This window comes from Mobula hypostoma, chromosome 30 (assembly GCF_963921235.1).
Source record: "Mobula hypostoma chromosome 30, sMobHyp1.1, whole genome shotgun sequence".
Taxonomy (NCBI): domain Eukaryota; kingdom Metazoa; phylum Chordata; class Chondrichthyes; order Myliobatiformes; family Myliobatidae; genus Mobula; species Mobula hypostoma.
The window spans coordinates 12452535-12472708 of NC_086126.1; the positions used below are offsets into that span (position 1 = coordinate 12452535).

The 20174-nt window shown below is 51.0% G+C and overlaps 1 protein-coding gene across 1 annotated transcript in view; it reads right to left on the reverse strand.

The window, feature by feature from the left end:
- Window positions 1-579: 579 nt before the first annotated feature.
- The window catches only part of sart1 (spliceosome associated factor 1, recruiter of U4/U6.U5 tri-snRNP), a 54498-nt gene continuing 34903 nt past the window's right edge, over window positions 580-20174 (reverse strand). The window contains exons 14-20 of the mRNA XM_063036268.1: window positions 17665-17775; window positions 13424-13511; window positions 12432-12522; window positions 6476-6611; window positions 2504-2593; window positions 1646-1767; window positions 580-734 (exon numbers count right to left, since the gene is read on the reverse strand). Of these exons, the coding sequence (XP_062892338.1) occupies window positions 716-734; window positions 1646-1767; window positions 2504-2593; window positions 6476-6611; window positions 12432-12522; window positions 13424-13511; window positions 17665-17775 (657 nt within the window). The 3' untranslated portion in view covers window positions 580-715. The remainder of the gene's footprint in view (window positions 735-1645; window positions 1768-2503; window positions 2594-6475; window positions 6612-12431; window positions 12523-13423; window positions 13512-17664; window positions 17776-20174) is intronic.

Below are 20174 nucleotides of genomic sequence, written 5' to 3' on the forward strand. Positions count from 1 at the left end.
GCTCTTTTACTGTTACCCCCCTCCCCCTCGCTGCCGTGTCGCAGCGTTGGACCAGACGCCCGTGCTCAGTTGTAAATGAGCCGGGACCGTGGCCGAAACCGCCCCGTGCTCTCTGGAGGGATGCGCGGTCAGCGTAGCGCCCAGCCACCCAGGTTCAATTCCTGCTGCTGTCAGTCAGGAGTTCGCACGTCCTGTCCTCACTGTGTCCGCGAGGGCTTCCCCCCAGCATTCCAAAGACGCACGGAGCAGCAGTTTAATTCGTTGGGCTGGAGCTGTGCTGAATCTCTAAATAAGCTGCTCGGATTCTGCATCCAAACCAGTTCCACCAGGAGGCAACGAGAAAGCCCCGAGCAAGTCCCGGCCTCGAGTTTCGGCACAGCTGAGAAAAGCTTAAAGCTCCACCTTATTGCTCGGAATATCTGCCCTGGGAGAACTGGTCACAGAGCAACACACACACACACACACACACAAAATGCTGGAGGAACTCAACAGGTCAGGCAGCATTCCTGGAGGGGCAATAATGTTTGTGGCGACACCCTTCAAGATTTCATCAGGTCAGAGACACTCCTCAAACACACAGCCGTTTAGGAAAAAGAAAGCTGCTTTTATTAATGTACACAGTAAAAGGATAGAGAGAGAAAGAGAGAGGGAGACCAGGTCACACAAAGACAAATCCAAATCCTCGCCAGCCCCAATTCTGACGCTCGCTGGAGATTCATTTGGTGATCGTGTTTCTGTAAAAGGAGGAAAAGTCATGAAACGGGGACTCGGAGAACACCGGACGCAACGCACGCTCACCCAGAACAGCTGCCAAGCATTGCCCTCCACCCGCCTGTTGGCTAAGCCGCCAGTGCCCTGATCTAGGTCCTGGTCACAGGCACAGCAGCCCCCACCCCACCCAGACAGGGCCATGCATGCAGTTCCGCCCCCCCCCGGCTCACTATAATGGGAGAGAATCACCGGAATTGTCACCTCTGGAGAATTTATCCAACAGATAAACCATTGAAAGCTCGTGAGGGGGATCTTCTCACCCAGAGGGTGGTGCGGGTGTGGAACGAGCTGCCAGCGGCAACAGTTAGATGTCTGGGTCAGTATATGGACAGGAGGTGTATGGCCCGGGTGTGGATTGGCGGGACTAGGCAGACTAACAGTTTGGCGTGGAGCAGATGGACTGACTGAGCCATTTCTGTGTTGTCGAGCTGTCTGAGGGCCGTGGGGAACTGACACCTCTCATTTTATTACTGGCCCCTGGCCCCATAAGAGCAAAGGTCACAGAAGTAGAATTAGGCCATCTGACCCAATGACTCATTCAGAGTTGACTTATTTTCCCTCTTAACCCTTTCTTCTCCCCGTAACCTTGGCTGCTCTTCCTAATCAAGAGCCTCCGCTTTAGGTACACCCAACGACTTGGCTGGCCACAGCCAATGAATTCCACAGATTCACCACCCTCGGGCTAAAGAAATTCCTCCTCGTCTCCGTTCCAACCGGACACCCAGGATCTCCACTACCCCCCGACAAAACCAGGCCTGGACGGGATCATGGGCAGCCCTGGGGCCAGCTCGGGTGAAGAGCGCACCCCGCCCCGATTGAGGACCACCAGTCCCGCCCCGCCTACGCTCCCACGCCCCGGCCCGAGCTCACGTACACGTTCATGCTCTTGCCGCTCCCGCTGAGGACGATGTACGGCGTCTTCTGCGCTTTCTGCTTCTCCTGCAGGAGGGCCACCGTGCCGAGAGGCGTGTCACTGGAGCTCATCTTCCTCAGCAGCTGCATGGTGAGGGCGGGGGGGGGGTAACCAAAGAGGAGGTGAGGTGGGTCAGCGATCCTCTCCCATCCACCCCACACACCAGAGAGGGTCCCCGACAGTCTCCCCGCGGCGGGCGGACGCCTCGATTAACGGGACGCGAGAAGCTGGCAGGGACAGACACAAAGGGACTCTGCAGGTGCTGGAAATCCAGAGCAACACGCACAAAATGCTGGAGGAACTTGGCAGGTGGAAGGAGGGGTGGGAATAAACAGTCAACGTTTCAAGCCAAGGGACTTCTTCAGGACTGGAGAGGGAAAAAGCCAGAATAAGGTGGGGGGGTGGGGAAGAGAAGGAGTACAAGCTGGCAGGTGAGGGGGAAGGTGGGAGGGTGGGGGATCTGGGAGAAAGTAAGAAGCTGGGAGGCCTGATGGGTGGGGTAGGGTGGGGATTGGACCATGGGAAAAAGGGAAGGAGGAGGGGCACCAGATGGGCAGGTGAGAAGGGGAGAAGAAGGGATGGAAAAAGAAGGGTGGAGGAGGGAGAAATAACTAAAAGTTAGAGAAATTGATGTTCACACATCAGGTTGGAGTCTACCGAGCTGGAATGCGAGGCATTGCTCCTCCAGCCAGAGTTTGGCCTCGACACGGAAGCAGAGGAGGATGAATTGAGAAGGGTGGCGGCCGGGAGAGATGCCGGGCTTCGAGGCGGAGAGGGGGCTGAGGAAGCAGCGTGGGACAAACACATCACGACACTCACGTGTTCCTCCTCGAGCTTCTTCATCCGCTTTTCCGTCTTCATTTTCCCCGAGCCCTTCCCGTGGAAGCGGTGGGAGAGCTGCCGGAACGCCTGAAGTATTTATTTTTTCGGGGCAAGATGGCAGACAGTCAGTTTACGTCTCACAATAGATTTGCAGACGACACAAACACAGGTGGAGGGGCAGGTAGTGTTGAGGAAGCAGAAGCACTCAGATGGCAGCGTAGGGAAGTGTGTGGTCATGCTCTTTGGTAGAAGGAATAAAGGTGTGGATAGTTTTCTAAACGGGAACCAAATTCAGAAATCAGAGGTGCAGAGGGACTTGAGAGTCGTTGTGTAGGATTCCCTTAAAAGATCATTTTCAGGTTAAGTTAGTAGTAAGGAAGGCCAATTCTATGTTAGCATTCGTTGAGGGACTAAAATATAAACGCAAGGGTGTAATGTTGAGGCTTTGGTCAAATCACATTAACAGATTTGGACCCCCTACTCCAAGAAAAGATATGGCAAGGGTCCATAGGAGGTTCCAAGTTGAAAAGGTTCATGCGTGAGGAGTTTAATGGCTCTGGGGTGGGAGTTTTAAACAATTGGGGGATTGGGGAGAAACCTTCACAAGTCCCACTGAAGATCTGAAGGCCTAAATAGAGTGGATGTAGAGAGGATGTTTCCGATCGTGGGGGAGTCCAGGATGAGAGGAAACAACCTCAGGATGGACAGAGGTCTCTTCAGAACAGAGACGAGGAGGAATTTCTTCAGCCAGAGGGAGGTGAATCTGTGGAATTCATTGCCACAGACGCTGTGGATGCCAAGTCATTGAGTATATTTAAACAGGAGGTGGGTGCCAAAGGTTACGGGGAGAAGGAAGGGTTGAGAGGGATGATACATCAGCCATGATGGAATGGTGGAACAGGCACGATGGGCCAAATGGCCAAATGCCGACCCTTTGGCTTATGAGTTTATTTCAGCCCAAGTTGTGGGGGCGAAGTGAGCAGAACAGGAAGCATTGGTGAGCGGTTTTCCCCTCCGGTTCCTTCAAACCCCCTCCAGCAGAAAACAGAATACCAAACGCCTTCATAGAAGTCCATTCTGCCCTCTGCTCCATGCTAGCTACCCCCATCAGTAAAATCACCCCCTCCATCTCTGAAAATTATCCCCGCCCCCACCCCACCCTCGAAGCTGCCCATCGACCCCACTTTCACCCGTGCTCCAGTTAACGTTGAGTAGTTCACGCAGTCCATCGATTGCAAGGACCTCGCTGTGGGAGGGGACCAGAGCACCTGGGAGAAATTGCAGCGGTCGCAGGGAGAATGTGCAAAGCCCAGACAGCACGGGAGCGGAGAGACAGCAACACGACCCACAGCTCTCAGGACATTCGCCCTCTCCACCATGAGCACCGCAGTTAATGGCCAGACAGCACATCCGAAATTCACAGCAAGCCCCTCGCTAATATATTGGAAATACACTCAGTGGCCACTTTGAGGTCCCTCCTGGACCCAATAAAGTGGCCGCTGAGTGTATGTTCGTGGTCTTCTGCTGCTGTAGCCCGTCCACTTCAAGGTTCAACGTGTTGTGCGCTCAGAGATGCCCCTCTGCACACCGTTATTGTAACGAGTGGTTATTTGAGTTACTGTCACCTTCCTGTCAGCTTGAACCAGTCTGGCCGTTCTCCTCTGAGCTCTCTCATTGACAAGGTGTTTTCGCCCACAGAACTGCCACTGACTGGATGTTTCTGTTTCTCGCACCGTTCTCTGTGAACTCCAGAGACTGTTGCGCATGAAAATCCCTGGAGATCAGCAGATTCTGAAATACTCAAACCACCCCATCTGGCACCGACAATCATTGCATGGGTCAGAGTCACCTCGATTATATTTCTCCCCCATTCTGATGTTTGTTCTGAACAAGAACTGAACCTCTTGAAGGTGTCAGCGTGCTTTGATGCACCGAGTTGCTGCCACGTGATTGGCTGATTAGAAATTTGCATTAACGAGATGTACTGAGTGGAGATCGCTGGGTCTAATTGCTGGAACTCTTTCCCGACAGCAGAAAGGGAACAGCTTCCCCAGATGTGTTTCAGGGAGACAGCTCACACCCCCCCACCCACCCATCCCACCACAACCCTGACCCTCTCCAGACCACCAAATGCCCAGGTCACCATCATTTTCTTTCCAAGAGCTGTCACTGGCTAGAGAGGCAACACCAGAAAAAGAGAACGGATACCAGTAACGGTGACGTGAACCGAACGCAGAGCTTGTTCCGAGTCCCGATTCTGCGTGGACCACAGTCACAGGAAGAACATGGCCTTTCAAAATCCAAATGTAAGTCAGCCCAAATAAATCTTTGGGAGGGAAAAAGAGTTTTTGCAGATTTGCAAATCTTGAGCAACACACACGAGATGCTGGGAGAACTCTGTAGGTCAGGCAGCACCTACAGAGGTAAGTGACAGTGAAAGTTTTGGGCCGAGACCCTCCCATCGGGACTGGAAAGGAAGGGTCTTGGCCCGAAACGTCGAGAGTTTACTCTTTTCCATCGGTACAGCCTCATCTGCTGAGTTCTTCCAGCATTTTGTGTGTTATTTGTGCCTGAGGATGTGCTGGGAGCAGCTAAGAGTCAGTGTAGCATGCACACAACTCACTAAGCCTGATGAGTTCTTCTTTGGAACGAGGGCGAAAACCAGAGGAAACCCACGCGGTCCCAGGGAGGACGTGCAAACTCCTCGCGGGGACGTGCAAACTCGTCACAGAGAGTAGCGGGACCTGCTCCTGTCAAGTGCTCTGTTAAGATATACCGGCCACAGAATCTCTGGGCCGTGGCCGTGGACTACGTCACACTGTGGGGCGAGCAGCGGTGGGGTCTCCTGACACAAGGCCAGTGCCTGTGACACTCTCTGTGGAGCATCCAACACCCAGACCAACCCTCTACTTTTACAGGAATTCCTTACTGCAAATTACATTCCACAATCCTATAAAATGCGGCACCAAATACATCGACAATATCCGTGACCAACACAAGCCAGTCACAGAGAAGTACAGCACACACAGGCCCTTCAGCCCATCTAGTCCATGCTGAAACCTTTTAAACTGCCTACTCCCACACCCCTACCATCCATGTCCCTATCCAAACTTCTCTTAAATGTTGAAATCGAGCTCCCACGCACCACTTGTGTTGGCAGCCCGTTCCACACTCTCATGACCTTCTGAGTGAAGAAATTTCCCCTCATGATCCCCTTAAACTTTTCACTTTTCACCCTTAACCCATGACCTCTGCTAGTAGTCTCACCCACTCTCAGTGGAAAAAGCCTGCTTGCATCTACCCTATCTATACCCCTCATAATTTTGTATACCCCTATCAAATCTCCCCTCAATCTTCTACATTCTAAGGAATCAAGTCCTAACCTACTCAACCTTTCCTTATAACTCAGGTCCTCCAGACCCGGCAACATCCTTGTAAATTTTCTCTGTACTCCCTCAACCTTATTTACATCTTTCCTGTAGGTAGGTGACCAAAATTGCACACAATACTTCAAATTAGGCCTCGCCAACATCTTCTACAACCTCAACATAACATCCTATTGCCTGTACTCAATGCTTTGATTTATGAAGGCCAATATGCCAAAAGCTTTCTTGACGGTCCTATCTCCCTGTGACGCCACTTTCAATGAATTAAGGACCTGTATTCCCAGATCCCTTTGTTCTACCGCACTCCTCAGTGCCCGACCGTTCACACACCGACCCTCGTCGATCATACTGAACTGCAACACCACACACTTCTCTGCATTAAACTAAACTAAAACGTTCCCATCCCTGTCAAGAATGGCATTTATCCCCCGTAGCGCCCAACGGTCCCGGCACACCTCCCTGCACGTTTCCTCTTCAAGAATACTCCAGAATGGAACATTGGCATGCAGTGCCCGGGCAGAGTCCTGGGGCATTGCCTGTGGAACCACCTCCCTCCCCAGCCACTCCCAGGACCCTTTCCTACCTCTTTAGGAGTCAGTCTCCTCCCCGATTCGTCGACGTAGTCGATCTTCACGTCGGGCCGGTACCCCTCTTTCTCCTTGAACTCCTGCGTGAAGCCGCGATACTCCTCCCGCCTGCTGTATTTGTCGTCTATTAACCTGCACCAAAGCGCCAAGGTTAGTGTCCACAGCTGGGCTGGATAGACCCCCACCGTGTGGAGAATATCACCATGGGGGGGGGGGGAACATGGCTCGGACTGTGGCCGTTCAACCCCACCTTCAGCAGGGCCAGCCTCCAGCAGGCACCGACCGAGCATCCTCTGTGGGGGGTCTCACACCCGTGACTCTCTCAACGTCACCGGGCAAGATATCTGGGTGGTTTATGAAAATTATGGAAGGGGTAGAAAAGATAGAGGCAGGAAAGTAGTTTCCACTGGCAGGTGAGACTACAACTAGGGGCATATCCTCAAGATTCAGGGCAGTAGAGTTAGGACGGAGATGAGGAGGAACTGCTTTTCCCAGAGAGTGGTGAATCTGTGGAATTCTCTGCCCAATGAAGCAGTGGAGGCTGCCTCAGTAAATATATTGAAGACAAGGTTGGATAGATTTTTGCATAGTAGGGGAATTAAGGGTTATGGGGAAAAGGCAGGTGGGTGGAGATGAGTCCATGGTCAGATCAGCCATGATCTTATTGGGTGGCGGAACAGCAGGCTCGACGGGCCAGATGGCCAACCCCTCTCCCTGTTTCATATTACCTGTGTTCTTATAGTTGAGAAGGTGTTGGTGCGTTGGCCTTCTATAATCGTGGGCCTAAGTTCAAGAGCCACAAGGTAATGTTGCAGCTCTATAAAACTCTAATTAATCCACACTGAGAGGATTGTGCTCAGTTCTGGTCACCTCATTATAGAAAGGGCGTGGAAGCTTTAGAGAGGGTGCAGAGGAGATTCACCAGGATGCTGCCTGGATTGCAGAGCGAGTCTTATGGGGGAAGGTTGAGCGAGCTAAGGCTTTGTCTTTGGAGCGAAGGAGGATGAGAGGTGAAATATTGCTATATTTATACTCCATTCGTGGTCGGTGCAACTGTAACGAAGCCCAATTTCCCTCGGGATCAATAAAGTACGACTATGACTAACTGACAGAGGTGTGTAAGATAAGGGGCATAGACCGAGTGGATAGCCAGAGGCCTTTCTCCCCAGGGCAGAAATGGCTAATACAAGGGGGTATTAAGATGTCCAGAGGAAAATACTGGAGACTGGCGGAGGTAGTTTTTTTTAAAAACACAAGTATGTATTATGCCGTGCCAGGGGTGGTGGTAGAGGAATGTAAGGACCTCATGGACAGGCATATGGATGAAAGAAAACTGGATGGCTCTGCGGCAACGTTCCCTCTAATTTGCAATGATCAGTGTGCGCAAAACATTTTTTTTTTGCCCAGTGACAGCAACGTGAGCGCAATGAATAATTTCCTAGAGAAGAACAGGACAAATAAGCCAGTTTTGAGATCGGCTGACAGATCATCTCAAACCCCACGTCGTCAGCAGCGCCCGCATCAGAAACCGGAAGTGGAAATGTGATTGTGGAGGGTTGTGAAATAAGCTGAGCGCGCCAACAAGGTAGAGGGTGACAATCTTCTGTGTGCAGTTTAAATTGCTTTGTGCGCTAGTAGCAGAAAATGCGAGCGCAGGCACACCTGAGAGGGAACGTGACCCCATGGCAGGGAAGTTAGACTGATCGTGTAGGTTAAAGGGTCAGTACGACAGCATGGCCAAATGGCCTGTACCGTTCTGTGTGTTGTACTCAGGCTGCAATTTAACATCTCAGCCTCCTGGCTGACTTCACCTCATGTGTAACTACCCTCTCTTCACATTCAGAATACAAGAGATTCTGCAGATGCTGGAAATCCAGAGCAACACACACACACACACACAAAATGCTGGAAGAACTCAGCAGGTCAGGCAGCATCTATGGAGAGGAATAAACACTCGACGGTTCGGGGTGATCTCCTTCTTCAGGATCCAAGACCTGCCTGCTTCCCGCTGCATCAGGAGCACGGCACAGGTTGTTGGAGGTCCCTTGACCACGGCCCAGGTTAAATGCAACCTCGGCTCCACAGGAGAGATGGCAGATGCCGGAAGTCTGGAGCAACGCACACACACACAGAATTCCAGAGAAACTCCCAGAAAGTCAGGAAGCATCCACGGAGGGGAATGAACAGTCGACGTTCTGGGTCGAGAAGCTACGGTTACGACTGCTGGAGGAACTTGGCAGGTCAAGCAGCACTTGTGGAGGGGGGACCCTGCCCAAGACTTTGACTGTTTATTCCCCCTCCACAGATGCTGCCTGCCCTGCTGAGTTCCTCCAGCATTTTGTGTGTTGCCTTCTTCACATTCACTGGCTCCTTCACTGGTGAGAGCCTCTCTACCGGCAGAGAGCACTGAACAAAGTTCATCTGCGGCAGCCAGAGGAGTGGGGCTTGAGGTCCTCCTGACACCCCAAGACCCTTCCCCCATCAGCAGTGCGACGGAATACTTCACACTCGCCCAGGTGAATATGGCTCCAACGACTCAAAAGTGTTCGACACCATCCAGGTCAAATAGCCCGCTCGATCGGCACCCCATCTGTCCTTCTAAACGCTCCCTCCCTCTACCGCCAGCGCACAGTGGCTGCAGTGTGCACCGTCCACAAAATGCACCGCACGCGGGCTGCCCCTCCCAAACCCAGGGGCAGCCGGCACAGGGGAGCACCACCACCCACTCTTTCCCCCTCTCAATCACACACCGGCCGAACTCGGAAATGTATCGCCCTTCCTTCACTGTGACTGGGTCGAAACCCAGAAGCCCCATTTCTAACATTCCAAGGCGGGACCCATCGCTTGCAATGGCAGACAATATTCCGTCTGGGCAGACTCCAACATGACAGCATGAACATTGCTTTCTCTCGGCAATTTCTCATCCCTCCCCCTCCTCTCTTTTCCCATTCCCCATTCTGGCTCTCCTCTTACCCCTTCTCTTCTCCTCACCCCACTAATCATTTCCCTCTGGTACCCCTCTTTCCCTTTCTTCCATGGTCCACACTCAGAAACATAGAAAACCTACAGCACAATGCAAGCCCTTCGGCCCACAAAGTTGTGCCAAACATGCCCCTACCTTAGAAATTACTAGGGTTACCCATAGCCCTCTGTTTTTCTATACTTCTTTGTCAACTTTCTTTTTCTTCAGTCCTTTCCCTCTTCTACCTATCACCTCGCAGCTTCTTACTTCATCCATCCCCCCCACCTGCTCCACCTATCATCTGCCAGCTTCATCCATCCTCCCCAACCTGCTCCACCTATCATCTGCCAGCTTCCTCCATCCTCCCCAACAGCTCCACCTATCACCTGCCAGCTTCCTCCATCCCCAACCTGCTCCACCTCACAGCTTCTTACTTCATCCATCCCCCCCCACCTGTTCCACCTATCATCTGCCAGCTTCATCCATCCCCCCCAACCTGCTCCACCTATCATCTGCCAGCTTCCTCCATCCCCAACCTGCTCCACCTATCACCTGCCAGCTTCCTCCATCCCCCAACCTGCTCCACCTATCACCCTGCCAGCTTCCTCCATCCCCCACCTGCTCCGCCTATCATCTGCCAGCTTCATCCATCCCCCCCAACCTGCTCCACCTATCATCTGCCAGCTTCCTCCATCCCCAACCTGCTCCACCTATCACCTGCCAGCTTCCTCCATCCCCCAACCTGCTCCACCTATCACCCTGCCAGCTTCCTCCATCCCCCACCTGCTCCGCCTATCATCTGCCAGCTTCATCCATCCCCCCCAACCTGCTCCACCTATCATCTGCCAGCTTCCTCCATCCCCAACCTGCTCCACCTATCACCTGCCAGCTTCCTCCATCCCCCAACCTGCTCCACCTATCACCCTGCCAGCTTCCTCCATCCCCCACCTGCTCCGCCTATCATCTGCCAGCTTCATCCATCCCCCCCACCTGCTCCACCTATCACCTGCCAGCTTGTACTCCTCCCCTCCTGGCTTCCATCCCCTTCCTTTCCAGTCCTGCTGAAGGCTCTTGGCCTGAAACGTTGACAGGCCTACTCCTCTCCACAGACACTGCCTGACCTGCTGAGTTCCTCCGGCATTTTGTGCGTGTGTTGCTCCGGATTTCCGGCATCTGCAGGTTCTCTTATGATTACAGGCCCCACCACTTTCAATAGCTGGCAATAGTTTGTTGCTGGGATTCCCTTTGCCCCCTCTTGGAGCCAGTGACATACACTTGCAAGGAAAAGCTCGTGAACCCTTTGCAATTGCCTGGTTTGCTGCATTAATTACTCGTAAAATGTGGTCTGATCTTCATCTAACTCATAATAACACAATCTGCCTAAACTAATAACACACAAACAATTGCACTTCGTCTCATCAATACTGAGTACAACATTTAAACAATCACAGTCTAGGTTCAAAAAGTACGTGAACCTCTGCAGTAATAGATAGACAGATTCCATTTTTCTTTCATCCCTGTGCCCGTCTAAGAGTTCCTTACATGACTCTACCACCAACCCTGGCATGTGTTTAAAAAATAACTACCTCCGCCATTCTCCTATATTTACCCCCAGACACCTTAAAAGCCCCTCGTATTAGCCATTTTGTGCCCCATGCCTCGATCTAAACAATTTTCAGAGGACCTTAGAAGAATTGCAGAGATATATGAAGCTGGAAAAGGCTAGAAAAGCATTTCTAAAGACCAGAGTGTTCATCAGTCCGCAGTAGGAGAAATTACCTACAAATGGAGGAAACTCAGTACTGTTGCTACTCTCCCTAGGAGTGGGAATCCTGCAAAGGTCACACCAAGAGCACAATGTGCAGTGCTGAGGGAGGTGAAAGAGAACCCAAAGGTAACAGTAAAGGACCTGCAGAAATCTCTACAGCTTGCTAAAGTCTGTTCAATGTGTTCATTATAAGAAAAACACTGAACAAGAATGGAAGGACACCACGGAGGAAACCACTGCTCTCTGTAAAAAAAAAGTTTGCAAGTTTGCAAAAGACCACCTGGTCGTTCCACAACGCTTCTGGGATAACGTTCTGTGGACAGGTGAGACAAAAGTTGAACTTTCTGGCAGAAATACATATTGCTGTGTTCGGGGGGGGGGGGAAAGGGCACCGCACACCACCAAAACCTCATCGCAACTGTGAAGCATGGTGGAACGAGCATCATGGTTTGGGGCTGCTTTGCTCCCTCAGGGCCCGGACAACTTGCAATCATTGAGGGAGCAATGAATTCAAAATTGTATCAAGGCGTTTTCCAGGAGAATATCAGGGTAGCGGTCAGTCACGTGAAGGTTAATAGAAGTTGGATGATGGAACAAGACAATGATCCGAAACACAAGAGTAAATCAACAACAGAATGGTTTAAAAAGAAAATTAGTGTTTTGGACTGGCCAAGTCAGAGTCCAGATCTTAACCCAGTTGAGATGCTGTGGCTTGACCTGAAGAGGGCTGTTCATGCAAGGTATCCCAGAAATATTGATGAACTGAAACAGTTTTGTATGGAGGAATGGTCTAAAATTCCTCCTCACCACTGTGCAAGTCTGATCAGCAGCTGCAGGAAACGTTTGGTGAAGGCTATTGCTGCTAAAGGAGACTCTACCAGTTATTAAATACAAGGGTTCACATACTTTTCCCAGCCTGGACTGTGAATGATTAAACAATGTGTTCAATAAAGCCAAGAAAAGTACAATTGTTGTGTGTTATCAGTTTAGGAAGATTGTGATTGTCTATTACTGTGACTTAGATGAAGATCAGACCACATTTTATGAGTAATTAATGCAGAAAACCCGGTAACTGCAAAGGGTTCACAAACGTTTTCTTGCTCTTGGCACTCCCGTCCCCACGACCTGATCCCCACCACTCCTCCACCTGGGACTCAAGGGGTCTGTCCCACTGCCACAACCCGAGTTGTTAAGCTCCCGTCTGCATGCTGTAAAGACTTACATTTTATCTTCAATGGCGTAAACAGTTGAAGGAAGGGTCTTGGCTGAGGACCGGACGCGGGCCACCTTCTGCATCGTGGTGTCCAGCAGCCCTGAAGGACGAGAAACAAGGACAAGGACCCGTCACTGGGGGCAATACCATTCACAGTCACAGCCACCCTCTGCCCCTCCTTCAAACTTCCCCTCACAGCTGAGGATCCGGCTGCTGCCAAGAGAGGCACTGGGGAGTGTGACCGCACTCGCCTCCCCCTCCCTCGTGGCCCGCACCCCGTTCAGCAGGGCCACCGCCAACTGGATGCGGATGGGACAGGAGGCACTTTAGACCATGTAGCAGGCCAGGCAGCATCTATGGAAAGGGGTACAGTCGACGTTTTGGGCCAAGACGCTTTGTCAGGACTCGTCAGGCCCGAAACGTCGACTGTACCTCTTCCTACAGATGCTGCCTGGCCTGCTGTGTTCACCAGCACTTTTTGTGTGGGTCACAGTATGTGTAAGCAATTGCTCAGTGTGCCCCCTAGTGGTCAAAGTGTGTATAAGCAGTTGCTCAGTGTGTCCCCTAGTGGTCACAGTACGTCAGTGCATCCCCCACTGTGCTCTCTCCCTCCATGCCTTCTTCATAATTTACCTGTGCTGCCAGTCCCCTCTGTTCCTCAGTACTCTCCAGGCCCCTAACATTGAGCAGTCCTGTTATTCTCCCCACTTTCCCCATCTACTCGCCAGATATTCTACCCCCTCACCCACACACTGCGGCCGATTAACCCACTGACCCCACACAAGGCCGTGATGTGGCAGGGAACCAGCAAACCTAGTGGGAACCACGGGGTCACAGGGAGAACTGCTGGTGGTCAGGATTGAACCCAGATCTACCCACTGTGCACTGCGCTGCCCACTTTGAGTGGCATTAAAAATCTCTCCTTAACCTTTTCCAGGCCCCCAGCCGCTACAGCGCACAGCCCACTCACGGTCCCCACGTTCCCCGCTGCAGGTACCCACCTTTGTTTCTGCAGAGGTGCAAAGCCGCTGCCAGCCCGCAGTTCACAATGGGCTCCTCATCCAGGATGGTGGTGGATGTGGCTGAGAACTGGGAAAGGGAGCGAGGGAGGGAGGAAGTGATGGAGGAAGCAGGAATCAGAATCAGGTTTATTATCACTGGCATGTCGTGAAATTTGTTAACTTAAAGACAACAGTACAACGTAATACATGATAACTATATATACATTGTCTATAAAAAGCATTCACTCCTCCTTGGCAGTTTCCATGTTTTATAACATTGAAACACGGTGGATTTAATTTGGCTTTTTTTGACACTGATCAACAGAAAAAGACTCTTTCACGTCAAAGTGAAAACAGATCTCTACAAAGTGATCTAAATTAATTACAAATATAAAACACAAACTAATTGATTGCATAAGTATTCACCCCCTTTAATATGTCACAGCAAATCATCACTGATGCAGCCAATTGGTTTTAGGAGTCACATAATTAGTTAAATGGAGATTTGTTTTTGGAGACTTATGTGCAGTCAAGGTGTTTCAACTGATAGTAGTAAAAATACACCTGTATCTGGAAGATCCAACTGCTGGTGGGCCAGTATCCTGACAAAAACTGCACCACAAAGACGAAAGATCACTCCAAACAACTCCGTGAGAAGGTCATAGTGTAAATCTGCCCAGAGCAGGCCGTCCTCAAAAACTGAGTGACCGTGCAAGAAGGGGACCAGTGAGGGAGGCCACCAAGAGACCTATGATAACTCTGGAGGGGTTACAAGCTCCAGTGGCTGCCATGGGAGAGACTGCGCATACAGTGACTGTTGCCCGGGTGCTCCACCAGTTGCAGCGTAATGGGAGAGTGGCAAAGAGAAAGCCTCCGTTGAAAAAAAAACTCACACAAAATCTTGGCCAGAGTTTGCCTGAAGGCATGTGGGAGACTCTGAAGTCAGCTGAAAGAAGGTTCTATGATTTTCAGAATGGCAGGCAGTGACTAGTGGGGTACTGCAAGGCTCAGTGCTGGGACCCCAGTTGTTTACAATATATATTAATGACTTGGATGAGGGAATTAAATGCAGCATCTCCAAGTTTGCGGATGACACGAAGCTGGGTGGCAGTGTTAGCAGTGAGGAGGATGCTAAGAGGATGCAGAGTGACTTTGATAGATTGGGTGAGTGGGCAAATTCATGGCAGATGCAATTTAATGTGGATAAATGTGAAGTTATCCGCTTTGGTGGCAAAAATAGGAAAACAGATTATTATCTGAATGGTGACCGATTAGGAAAAGGGGAGGTGTAACGAGACCTGGGTGTCATTATACACCAGTCATTGAAAGTGGGCATGCAGGTACAGCAGGCGGTGAAAAAGGCGAATGGTATGCTGGCATTTATAGCGAGAGGGTTCGAGTACAGGAGCAGGGAGGTACTACTGCAGTTGTACAAGGCCTTGGTGAGACCACACCTGGAATATTGTGTGCAGTTTTGGTCCCCTAATCTGAGGAAAGGCATCTTTGCCATAGAGGGAGTACAAAGAAGGTTCACCAGATTGATTCCTGGGATGGCAGGACTTTCATATGAAGAAAGACTGGATGAACTGGGCTTGTACTCGTTGGAATTTAGAAGATTGAGGGGGGATCTGATTGAAACGTATAAGATCCTAAAGGGATTGGACAGGCTAGATGCAGGAAGATTGTTCCCGATGTTGGGGAAGTCCAGAACGAGGGGTCACAGTTTGAGGATAGAGGGGAAGCCTTTTAGGACCGAGATTAGGAAAAACTTCTTCACACAGAGAGTGGTGAATCTGTGGAATTCTCTGCCACAGGAAACTGTTGAGGCCAGTTCATTGGCTATATTTAAGAGGGAGTTAGATATGGCCCTTGTGGCTACGGGGGTCAGGGGGTATGGAGGGAAGGCTGGGGCGGGGTTCTGAGTTGGATGATCAGCCATGATCATAATAAATGGCGGTGCAGGCTCGAAGGGCCGAATGGCCTACTCCTGCACCTATTTTCTATGTTTCTATGATCTGATGAAACCAAAATTGAGCTTTTTGGCCATCAGACTAGAAGTTATTTTTGGCATAAGCTACATCATGCTGTGGGGACACTTCACTGCAGCAGGCCCTGGAAAGCTTGTGAAGGTAGAGGGTAAAATAAATGCAGAAAAATACAGGGAAATCCTGGAGGAAAACCTGATGCAGTCTGCAAGAGAACTGCAACTTGAGAGAAGATTTGTTTTCCAGCAAGACACTGACCAAGTGAATATCAAAGCTATACGGAAACATATTAAAAACAAAGTTAATATGTTGGACTGGCCAAGTCAGAGTCCAGACCTCAGTCCCGTTGAGAATTTGTGGCTGGACTTGAAAAGGCTGTTTTACTCACAATCCCCATGCAATCTGACAGAGCTTGAGCAGTTCTGTAAAGAAGAATGGAGCAAAATTGCAGTGTGCAGATGTGCAAAGCTGATAAGAGACCTATCCACACAGACTCAAGGTTGTAACTGCTGCCAAAGGTGCATCTAATAAATACTGACTTGAAGGAGGTAAATACTTACACAATCAATTATTGTGCGTTTTATATTTGTAATTAATTTAGATCACTTTGTAGAGATCTGTTTTCACTTTGACACAGAAGAAACCTTTTCTGTTGTTCAGTGTCAAAAAAAAAAGCCAAATTAAATCCACTGTGATTCATGGGCTCAATAGCCATTTAGAATATCAGATGGCAGAGGGGAAACAGCTGTTAATGAATTCTGAGAAGTGAGAGAGGGGTCAGGTAACAGAAAATTTAACCTCAGAAAGCAGCTTACGTGCAGGAACGGTGCCAAATACAATCCCTGACAGAGCAATGCAAATGTTTACCCACGAGGCATGAGAGTCATTCTGGGACAGGACTGTGAGGGATCCCCTTCACCGAGTGAGGGAACATCTCCCCTGAGACAGCAGGTTCCCCTGAACTTCTCCCAATCCGGGGAAATTCATTCCGTGCCCACAAGGAGCAGGACGGTCCGCCACAGCCGGCCCCGTCACGTGGGTGGACAGTGGGAGTTCTTTCCTATTATCACAGGACAATCAGCCCGCATACCGTGTCCTGACCCCGTTGACCGGAGTCCCCGATCAGGCCACGTACTCCCCTTCCTTTCCAGGCACGGAGCAGATTCCCTTTTGAAACCCCCAGGGCCCGTTTGCACTGCTCACATCGGTCTCAGAGCCCTGCTGCTGTTTCTGCGTGACTGTCCGCCCCCTGCTGATGGAGACCATTTCCAGCGGGTAGTCAGAACAGCCCCAAGCATCACCAGCAACACCCTACCCGCCATCGAGGACGTACAAGGTGCCGGAAAAGGGCCAGTTCCGTCATGAAGGGTCCCACCCACCCTGTTCAGGACAACCAGGCTTAGAAGCAGGTACTTTCCCCAAGCAGTGAGGTTGATCAACACCTGCACCCACTGACCCACCTCCCCCACCCCTACTTTATCATTTCCTGCCAGATACCTTGCGTACAGACACTCCTGCGCCCAGCAGCCACTTTACAGACATACAATCAATCTGAGTAAAAAGTTTACTATATATTGTCTGATGTTTATTATTAGTGATCTCTTTATCTTGGTGTGTTGTTTTTTGTGCTGCATCTGATCTGGAGTAGCAGTACGTTTTCCTGTACGATTGTGTACAGGAAATAACTAAGCCATCTTGTATCTTTCACCCTGCTGAAGCCCTTTGAAATTTGGGACCTGTACTAAATCTCTGGTCGCTTCCCCATTGCAGAAGGAACAGGCCAGTGCCCCAGGCCCACCCCTGTCACCACTGTTCCTCACTATATAGGCCACTCAGCCCGGTGAGTCTATGCTAGCTCTCAGCGCAACCCCATTCTCACACATTATTCCCGTAACTTACGCACGCTCTCATCCCCCCGCCCCCCCCAGATTATACCCCTCAACCACACACTGGGGGCGATTTAGCCACAGAACCCAGACATCGTACGGGATCTGGGAAGGAACTGGAGCATCCAGTGGGAAAGCATGAGGTCACAGAGAGAACGCGCAGATTCCATAGGAGTCGGGATTGAACGGGGGTCCCTGAAGCTGTGAGGCGGTGGCTCTGCCCGTGCACCACTGCGCTTTCGGGTAAGTCTGTAAGCTTCGGATTGGGCCAATCGGTCCCCGGTACCTTGCAGCTGATGGGGAGGAGGGTGGCAGTGGGGGCAGAAGGGGAAGGGGAGCCACCAGTACTGAGCTCTCCTCAGTCACCTACCTCAGGCTGCTTCTTCTCCTCGTCCAGGTTCACCGTGCTCCAGCCCACCGTCTCGTCTCGGTCCAGCTCCATCTCACCTTCCGATGACTCCTTGTTCTCCATCTCAAAATCCTGCAGGGACGCAACAGACAACATTGGTTCCAGTTCGAGAGGACAAGTCATCACCTTGCCTGCTCATCACACACTCCCGGGGTCAGACACAGAGTGAAGCTCCCTCCACACCGTCCCATCACACACTCCCGGGGTCAGACACAGAGTGAAGCTCCCTCCACACCGTCCCATCACACACTCCCGGGGTCAGACACAGAGTGAAGCTCCCTCCACACCGTCCCATCACACACTCCCGGGGTCAGACACAGAGTGAAACTCCCTCTACACCGTCCCATCACACACTCCCGGGGTCAGACACAGAGTGAAGCTCCCTCCGCACCGTCCCATCACACACTCCCGGGGTCAGACACAGAGTGAAACCCACACACTCCCGGGGTCAGACACAGAGTGAAGCTCCCTCTACACCGTCCCATCACACAATCCCGGGGTCAGACACAGACTGAAGCTCCCTCCACACCGTCCCATCACACACTCCCGGGGTCAGACACAGAGTGAAGCTCCCTCCACACCGTCCCATCACACACTCCCGGAGTCAGACACAGAGTGAAGCTCCCTCCACACCGTCCCATCACACACTCCGGGGGTCAGACACAGAGTGAAGCTCCCTCTACACAGTCCCATCACACACTCCCAGGGTCAGACACAGAGTGAAACTCCCTCCACACCGTCCCATCACACACTCCCAGGGTCCGACACAGAGTGAAACTCCCTCCACACCGTCCCATCACACACTCCCAGGGTCAGACACAGGGTGAAGCTCCCTCCACTCTGACATCACACACTCCCGGGGTCAGACACAGAGTGAAGCTCCCTCTACACAGTCCCAGGGTCAGACACAGGGTGAAGCTCCCTCTACACCATCCCATCACGCACTCCCGGGGTCAGGCACAGGATGATCTTTTTTCTGAGCTGATTTGCAGACCAATCCCAATTCCCCAGATACTTTCCTGAGCTTTTATTCCGTCACACTTGTCTATTAAACTCAGTAGCCAGCTACAGTCAGTGCAATTGATGCAGGGGGCAATTAACACTCTGACCTAAAACCGGACCCACTGGGGGGGTGGGGGGGTGAACCCTTGCAAACATACTAACTCCACACACGCACACAGCTCCTGGATTGACCCAGGGTCGACGGAGATGTGAGGCAGCTGCTCTACCTGCTGCGCCAGCAGGATACCAATAGCCCAAAAAATAGCAGTTTTGTCACAGCAACGGGTACAGGCCCTTCGATCCAACTCGTCCATGCTGGTCCCATTTGTCTGCACTTGGCCCACTTCCTGTTGTGGCAGTTAATGGATTAATCTTATGCCGCTCCCACATGGGAGGGGTTCACATATTGCACGGGTAGTGCTAGCAATAACGTTCAGTTGAATAGCCTGCATGTTGCTGCGCTGGTGTGCTCTGCACTCTCCCACAACACTTCCCTCCAAAGGTTTTCTATCCCTGTTGTGCCAACGCCAGCTGCTCTCCTGGAAATGTATCTGCCGTTTGCTCGTTCCCTGTGGCCATGTCCAAATCCCGGAGTTCCCTGCAGAAGACAGCGAGGCCCAGGGATCGCGATGTTTCACGATGGAAGGGGCCTAGACGAGTGTTTTTCTGATTGTCACGCGTACTGAGGTAGAGTGAAGAGCTTTTGTGTGACAGGTCGTGCCGAGGTAGTCAAGAGAACAGTGTTGCATTTACAGAGAAAGTTCAGTGCAGGTAAAAGTGCCAAGACGTGGAGATCAAAGGGTTATCTTTTAGCAGATTGTATTGAGGCTGAAGCTGAGGGCCTGCTCCAGGCTTCGTATCTATGGACACACTATCCTTCTGAATGCTATTGTTTGCTTTTACCGTTTGCACAATTGGTGTTTTTTTCTTTCTCTCTGTCTCTCTGTCTCCACATTTGGTGTTTTATTGGTCTTTTTTTAAAAAATAGGTTCCTTTGGGTTTCTTGGCTGTAAGGAGACGACTCTCAGGGTTGTATAATGTGTACATACTTTGATATTAAATGAACACAGAAATCTACAGCACATTACAGGCCCTTCGGCCCCCAATGTTGTGCCGACCATGGAACCTACTCCAGAAACTGCCTAGCGTATAGCCCTCTATTTTTCTAAACTCCAAGAGCCTTTTAAAAGACCCTATTGTCTCCACCTCCACCCACAGTGCATTCCACACACACACCATTGTCTATGTGAAAGGCTTACCCCAACATCCCCCTTGTACCTACTCCCAAGCACCTTAAAACTGTGCCCCTTCGGTGTTACCCACTTCAGCCCTGGGGAAAAAGCCTCTGACTATCCTCACGATCAATGCCTCTCATTATCTGATACACATCTATCAGAGCGAGTTCAAATATACTTTGAACTCAAACTTTGAGACTTTACAAGGAATTGACCCGGCCACATTTGGGGTGC